The sequence below is a fragment of the Camarhynchus parvulus genome, unplaced genomic scaffold (assembly GCF_901933205.1).
Source record: "Camarhynchus parvulus unplaced genomic scaffold, STF_HiC, whole genome shotgun sequence".
In the NCBI taxonomy this organism is placed as follows: domain Eukaryota; kingdom Metazoa; phylum Chordata; class Aves; order Passeriformes; family Thraupidae; genus Camarhynchus; species Camarhynchus parvulus.
Genome location: NW_022148237.1, coordinates 597,459 through 605,000, shown reverse-complemented (window position 1 = coordinate 605,000; position 7,542 = coordinate 597,459). Strand labels below are relative to the sequence as shown.

Sequence of the window (7,542 nt, the reverse complement as noted above, 5' to 3'; positions counted from 1 at the left end):
CCGCCAGCGCCAGCAGCTTCAGCCCGTTGTAGTAGAGCCCCGAGAGCTGCCCCTGGAAGGGGCGGCCGCGGTCCCGGCCCCCCACCCGCACGCGCGCCTGGCTGTTGAAGATGGTCAGCTGCCGGCCTGGGGGGGAGAGGGGGGGCTCGCACACCTGGTATTGGCACAGCTGGCTCACCTGTGTCACCTGTGCTACCCCAACAATGTCACCCCAACAATGTCACCTCACTCACGCACATCCCCCTGGCTGTTGAAGATGGTCAGCTGCCGGCCTGGGGGGGAGAGGGGGGGCTCGCACACCTGGCACACCTGGTACCGGCTCACCTGGCTCACCTGTGTCACCTGTGTCACCTGTGCTACCCCAGAAATGTCACCTCACCCACACACATCCCCCTGGCTGGTTGAGAAGAGCAGCTGGGGGCATGAGGAGGGGGCTCGCACACCTGGCATACCTGGCACTGGCTCACCTTGCTCACCTGTGTCACCTGTACTACCCTGACGTTGTCACCCTGACACTGTCACCCCACACTCACACACAGCCCCATGGATGGAGAGGGGGGGCCTGCACACCTGGCACACCTGGCACCGGCTCACCTAACTCATCCTGATGCTGTCACCCTGACACTGTCCCATGGATGGACAGGGCAGTTGCACACCTGGCACGGCCTCACCCCACACCTGGCACACCTGGCACGGCCTCACCCCACACCTGGCACACCCCACACTGCCCCACCTGCCTCACCCTGCCACGCCCACCCCCCGTCCCCCACCCACACACCTGGGCACACCTGGGTGTGCCTGGCACGAGGAGCAGCCCTGCCCCCCCTCCCACCCCCCACCCCCCTCCCCCCCCCGGGCAGTTAAAGGGACCCCAACGCCCCCCCCGGCCCCCGGCTCCGCTCGGGCTCAATTCGGCCAATTTTGGGTCATTTGGGGCGGGGGGGAGGGGCAGGGGCCCTGCCTGGGTGGGGCCAGGGCGTGCGAGGGGCGTGCGAGGCTGGGGCGGCTCCTGTGCACACCTGGGGCTGCAGGGCGGACACACCTGTGCGCCTTCCTCACACACACCTGCCCTGCTGCACGCCTGGTGCACGCCTGGTGCACACCTGTCCTCATGGACACCTGGCCTTGGTGCACACCCGGTGCCATGGCTCAGACCTGTTGCACATCTCAGCCATGGCATACACCTGGCACACACCTGGTGCACATCCCAGCCATGGTGCACACCTGGTGCACACCTGTCCTGTGCACACCTGTCCTGTGCACACCTGGCGTACAACTGGTGCACACCTGGTACACGTTCCAGCCATGGCACACACCTGGCACACACCTGGCACACACCTGGTGCACACCTGGTGCGCACCTGGTGCACATCTGGTGCACACCTGGTGCACCCTGTCCTGTGCACGCCTGGCGCAAGCCCCAGCTGTGGTGCACACCTGGTGCACACCTGTCCTGCGCACACCTGGCGCACGCCCCAGCTGTGGTGCACACCTGGTGCACACCTGTCCTGCGCACACCTGGCGCAGCCCCGGCCCCGGGCAGTGCTGGGCAGGTGTGGGTTAGGGGGTTTAGCGGGTTTATGCGGCTTTAGGGGGGCTCTGGGCTCAGCGCGGTTTAGGGGGGCCGTTAGGTGCGTTAGCATCCCTTTAACCAGGTAATGAGGGGGCGGGGCAGGGGCTGGCCCCTCCCCCAACACCTGGGCTCCCTCCCCGGACACCTGGGGGGTCCCTGGACAACGGGGTCCTCCGGGACGTGGCTCCTGGACACCTGTGGGGCCCAGGTGCTGTGACCCCCAAATATCGGGGTCCCAAATGCTGGGATCCCCGAACACCCGGGACCCCAAACAGGTGGGTCCTGCACACCTGAGTCCCCACCTTCCAGGGTGCCCAGGTGTGGCGGTGCCCAGGTGTGGGAGCCTCCAGGTGTTGGGGGATCCCAGACACTCCCCAAAAATCAGTGGCTTCCAGACACCTGGGACCCCAAAAATCTCTGGGTGCCGGCCACAAGCGGGTGTGCCCAGGTGTGGGGAGCGCCCAGGTGTGGGGGGGGTGCCCAGGTGCGGGGGGGTGCCCAGGTGTGGGGGGCGCTCGCTGCCGTTACCTTTGTCGAGCAGCCACTCATCGACCACCCGCCCCAGGCGGAAGGGGATGCGCTGCCGCGCCAGCGCCAGCCGTTCGCTGTCCCCGCTGCCTTCGGAGGGAGGAGAAGAGCGTTACGGGGACACGGGGCAGGGCACGGGGACACCGGCGCGGGGTGGCACCGGCGGCGGCACGGCCGTGTCACCGTGTCACGGCTCGGTGGCACCGCGGCATCGGCGGCGCTGTGGTGGGACCGTGGTGTCAGCGGCATCGTTGGTGTCACCATGATGGGACCGTGGTGTCATTGTCAGTGGCATCACTGGTGTCACCATCGATGTCACCATGATGGGTCTGTGGTCTCAATAGCATTGTTGATGTCAGCATGATGGGACCGTGGTGTCATTGTTAGTGGCATCGTTGGTGTCACCATCGATGTCACCATGATGGGACCGTGGTGTCATCAGTTAGTGACCAGTTAGTGGCACTCTTGGTGTCACCATCAATGTCACTATGATGGGACCGTGGTGTCATCAGCGAACAGTTAGTAGCACTCTTGGTGTCACCATCAATGTCACCATGATGGGTCTGTGGTATCAATGGCATCATCGGTGCCACCAAGATGGGACCGTGGTCTCATTGTCAGTGGCATCGTTGGTGTCACCATCAATGTCACCATGATGGGACCGTGGTCTCATTGTTAATGGCATCGTTGGTGTCACCATGATGGGACTGTGGTGTCATTGTTAGTGGCATCATTGGTGTCACCATCGATGTCACCATGATGGGACCGTGGTCTCATTGTTAATGGCATCGTTGGTGTCACCAAGATGGGACCATGGCCTTGCCATTGGTGTCACCATCAGCATCACCATGGTGGGACTGTGGCCTCATCATTAGTGGCATCATTAGTGTCACCAAGATGGGACCATGGTGTCATCATTAGTGGCACTCTTGGTGTCGCCATCAAGTCACCATGATGGGACTGTGGGCCTGCCATTGGTGTCACTATCAATGTCACCATGGTGGGACTGTGGCCTTGCCATTCATATTACCATCAATGTCACCATGGTGGGACCATGGTACCATCATTAGCAGCACCATTGGTGTCACCATCAATGTCACCATGACCTCATCACCATTGATGTCACCATCAGTGTCAACCATGATGGGATCAAGATGTCACCACCAGTGCCACCACGGTGGGAGGGTGGCACAACCACCATGTCACCTTTAGTGCCACCACAGATGTCACCAGTGGTGCCACCACGCTATGACCACAGTGTGACCATCGGTGTCCCCACAGCCATGACGCCCCTGCTGATGTCCCCAGCCCTGGCCGTGGTGTCACCGGGGGGGGGGTGGGGTTGGCCCTTGGGGGGTTTATGTGGCCTTTAGGGGGGCATTAGCGGGGGCGGGGTGGGGGGGTGGCCGTGGGACCCCTCGTTAGCGCTGCCTCGTTAGTGCCCTCGTTAGGGGGGGGCTCTGGGGTGTCCCCAAGCACCTGGGGTGACCTCAGGGTGTCCAAAGGTGCCATGGGGGCGCTTGAGGGGGCTCTGGGGGTGCCCTGGGGTCCCTATAGGTGCCCTAGGGGTGTCCCAGGGGTGTCCCTCTGGTGTCTCAAGGTGCCATAGGGGTGTCCCCAAGCACCTGGGGTGTCCCTTGGGTGTCTGTGGGAGCCCTGAGTGGTACCTGGGGGTACCTGCGGGGTCTGTAGGAGCCCTGGGGAACACCTGGGGAACACCTGTAGGCTCTGTAACAGACCTGGGGGTACCTGGGGGTACCTGGGAGGTACCTGGGGAACACCTGTAGTGTCTGTAGGAGCCCTGGGGGTACCTGGGCCATACCTGGGGGTGTCTCTAGGGGCCCTGGGGTGCCCGGGGCGCGGCGGGGGGTACCTGGCGGGTAGCGCTCGTGCAGGGGGCCGCCGTCCACCTGGAGCGTGGCGTTGCCGCCGCTGCGCGTGAAGCGGACGACGTGGAAGCGCCCATCGCTGACGGCCGCCCCCCGCTCCTCCAGCGCGATGTCCTCGGTGCCCACGTTGAACAGGACCCCCACGGCCCCCTGCACCTGCAGCGTGGGCACGGGGGCACCGGTGGGTGCCTGTCCCACTTCCCCCAAGCCCCGCACCCCAATTCTGGCCGCTCTTACGATGCAGGAAATCGCCAAATTTGGCTTTTAACAGGAACGCACAGAGCACCCCTAAACCCCCCAGGACCCCCAGACCCCAATTTTTTTCCCATCCTGCAGAGCTTCAGGATGTCACCAAATCCAGCCTTCGGCAGGAAGCCCTGGAGCCCTCCAGGACCCCCATTAATCCCCCTGCACCCCAATTTTGTCCCCTCTTATGCTGCAGAGCTGAGGGAAGTCACCAGACCCGGCCTTGACCAGGAGTCCCCAGAGCCCCCAAACCCCCCCAGGACCCCCATGAACCCCCCCAACTCCTAATTTATGATGCAGAACTGCAGGAAATCACCAAGTCCAGGAAACCCCAGAGATTTTCTGAAGATCCCCTGCACCCCCAGCCCCCCCAGCACCCCCGTACCCCAATTTCTGCCCCCCCCCACAATGTGGAGCTGCAGGAAGTCACCGAGCCCAGCCGAGCTCTCCACGCGCAGCAGCACCCCCAGACACCCCTAAACCCCCAGACCCCTAAACCCCCCTGTACCTCCAGCCCCTCCCAGCCCCCCCAGCACCCCCGTACCCCAATTCTCTGCCCCCCCTTACAATGTGGAGCTGCAGGAAGTCACCGAGCCCAGCCGCGCTCTCCACAAGCAGCAGCACCCCCAGACACCCCTAAACCCCCTAAACCCCCAGACCCTCTAAACCCCCAGACCCCCCAGTACCCCCAGCCCTCCCAGCACCCCCGTACCCCAATTTTCTGTTCCCCCCTTACAATGTGGAGCTGCAGGAAGTCGCCGAGGCCGGCCGCGCTCTCCACGCGCAGCAGCACCGCGTCGCGCTGCCGGGTGCTGAAGCCCAGGGCCAGGCGGTCAGCGCGGGTGCTGGGCCGGTCATTGGGGGGCCACGTGTAGGTGATCAGGGCCCCCCCCTTGCCGAAAATGTACGTGGTGCCCGCTGGGGGGGGGGAAGAGAAAAACGGGGCGTCAGGGGGGCAAGAAAAGGGGGGCTGGGGGGAGCTCAGGGCAGGGGGGCTCAGGAGGTCGGGGGATTTGGGGGTCCCTGAGTGCGGGGGGAGCCCCTGGAATTTGGGCACTCCAGGGGGGACCCCGGAGTTTGGGGGTGAACTGGAAATTTTTGGGGGGGGGGATCCCAGTGTTTATAGGGAGCCCTGAATTTGGGGGGTCCACGACATCTCAGGGGGGACCCCGAGGAATGGGGAGGGCTCTGAGAGCTGGGGGGAACCCCTGAATTTGGGGGAGGGGCTGTGGGACCATCAGGACCCCCAATGTCTGGGGGTCCCTCTTGTCACCCCCACCATGGCCATGCACGAGGGCTCAGCGTGCACAAACACAGCCAGAATACATCCAAAAATAGACAAAAACCACCCAAAACACCCCAAAACCATCCCAAAACAGCCAAAACCACACAAAAAAAATCCCCAAACCATCCCCAAACAGCCAAACACACCCCAAAAAATGCCAAACACACCCCAAAAAACCCCAAACCACCCCAAAATAGTGCAAAAACACCCAAACACCCCAAAACCACCTGAACACACCCCAAAACCATCAAGAAACACCCAAAACCACCCCAAATCACCCCAAAACCACACAGGACATGGTGTGGACACACGGGGGGGGGGCACAGACCCCACAGGGCCCCCCCAAACCCTGCCCGGGCCTGGTGCGAGGAGGAGGAGGGGAGGAGGAAGAGGGGGAGGAAGGCTGCTCCCGGTTCCCAAGGCAGCGAGGAGGAGGAGGAGGAGGAGGAGGAAGAGGCGGTGACAGGGGAGGAGGAGGAGGGGGAGGAAGGCCAGGCTGAAGTACCCGCGAGCAGCTGGAGAGGAGGAGGAGGGTGAGAAACAGGAGGAGGAGAAGGAGGAGGAGGAGGAGGAAGGCTGGAGTTCCTGGGAGGAAGAGGAGGAGGAGGAGGGGGAGGCTGAAGGCTGTCCCACCTTCCCAAGGCAGTGAGGAGGAGGAGGGGGAGGAGGAAGAGGAAAGAGGGGGAGGAGGAGAAGGAGGTGAAGGAGAAGGAGGAGGAAGAGGGGGAGGAAGGCCATCTGTGTCCCTGTCATGGTGAAGAGGAGGTTGAGGGAGCCTGAGGCTGAGGAAGAGGATGATGATGATGATGATGATGAGGGTTTTGGGGTCTCTGTGAGGAGGAGGAGGGGGAAGGCTGATGAGGAGGGTGATGAAGGCTCACTGAGCTGGCTGTGGGCGAGGAAGGGTCGGTGGATGGACATGGGGAGGAGGATGAGGATGAAGGTGATGGTGTTGAGGGTGATGAAGGCTCATCATGGTGCCCATGGGTGAGGAAGGGCACGAAGGTGATGGCGATGGGGAGGATGAGGAGGATGATGGTGAGTGGGATGAGGATGAAGATGAGGATGATGAGGAGGATGAAGAGGATGATGTGGACAATGATGTGGGTGATGATGAAGGCTCACCATGGCGCACATGGTTGGTGGCAATGGGGAGGGTAAAAAGGATGAGGATGAGGATGATGAAGAAGGAGAAGATGAGGAGAAGGAAGGCGAGGATGAGGAGGATGAGGATGGGGATGTTGAGGATGATAAGGAAGGTGAGGATGATGGTGAGGATGATGTTGGGGGCGATGAAGGCTCACCGTGGTGGCTGCGGGTGAGGAAGGGCGCGCGGTTGATGGCGATGGGGAGGATGAGGAGTATGACGATGAAGGTGAGGATGATGAGGAAGGTGAGGATGATGATGATGATGATGATGATGATGATGAGGATTATGAGGATGGGGATGATAAGGAAGGTGACGATGATGACGATGATGAGGATGATAAGGATAAGGAAGGTGAGGATGATGATGGTGAGGATGAGGATGGCTCACCATGGTGGCCGTGGGTGAGGAAGGGCGCGCGGTTGATGGCAATGGGGAGGATGATGAGGATGATGATGAAGGTGAGGAGGATGATGATGATGATGAGGATGGGGATGATAAGGAAGGTGAGGATGATGATAGTGAGGATGATGATGGGGAAGGTGAGGATGAGGATGAGGATGAGGATGAGGAGGGCTCACCATGGTGGCCGAGGGTGAGGAAGGGCGCGCGGTTGATGGCGATGGGGAGGATGATGACAATGATGACGATGATGAGGATGATAAGGATAAGGAAGGTGAGGATGATGATGGTGAGGATGAGGAGGGCTCACCGTGGTGGCCACGGGTGAGGAAGGGCGCGCGGTTGATGGCGATGGGGAGGATGATGAGGATGATAAGGATGATGATGGGGAAGGTGAGGATGATGATGGACAAGGTGAGGATAATGATGATGAGGATGAGGATGAGGATGAGGATGAGGATGAGGATGAGGAT

The 7,542-nt window shown here is 61.7% G+C and overlaps 2 protein-coding genes across 2 annotated transcripts in view; one reads left to right on the top strand and one right to left on the bottom strand.

The window, feature by feature from the left end:
* FAU (FAU ubiquitin like and ribosomal protein S30 fusion) overlaps window positions 1–7,542 on the top strand; it is a 581,541-nt gene that overhangs the window by 176,848 nt on the left and 397,151 nt on the right. The window lies entirely within an intron of this gene.
* LOC115916218 (neurexin-2-like) overlaps window positions 1–7,542 on the bottom strand; it is a 40,313-nt gene that overhangs the window by 4,570 nt on the left and 28,201 nt on the right. Inside the window, 3 exon segments of the mRNA XM_030969905.1 lie at window positions 1–126; window positions 3,974–4,145; window positions 4,972–5,153. The exon segment at window positions 1–126 is cut by the window's left edge and continues 194 nt beyond it. Of these exon segments, the coding sequence (XP_030825765.1) occupies window positions 1–126; window positions 3,974–4,145; window positions 4,972–5,153 (480 nt within the window).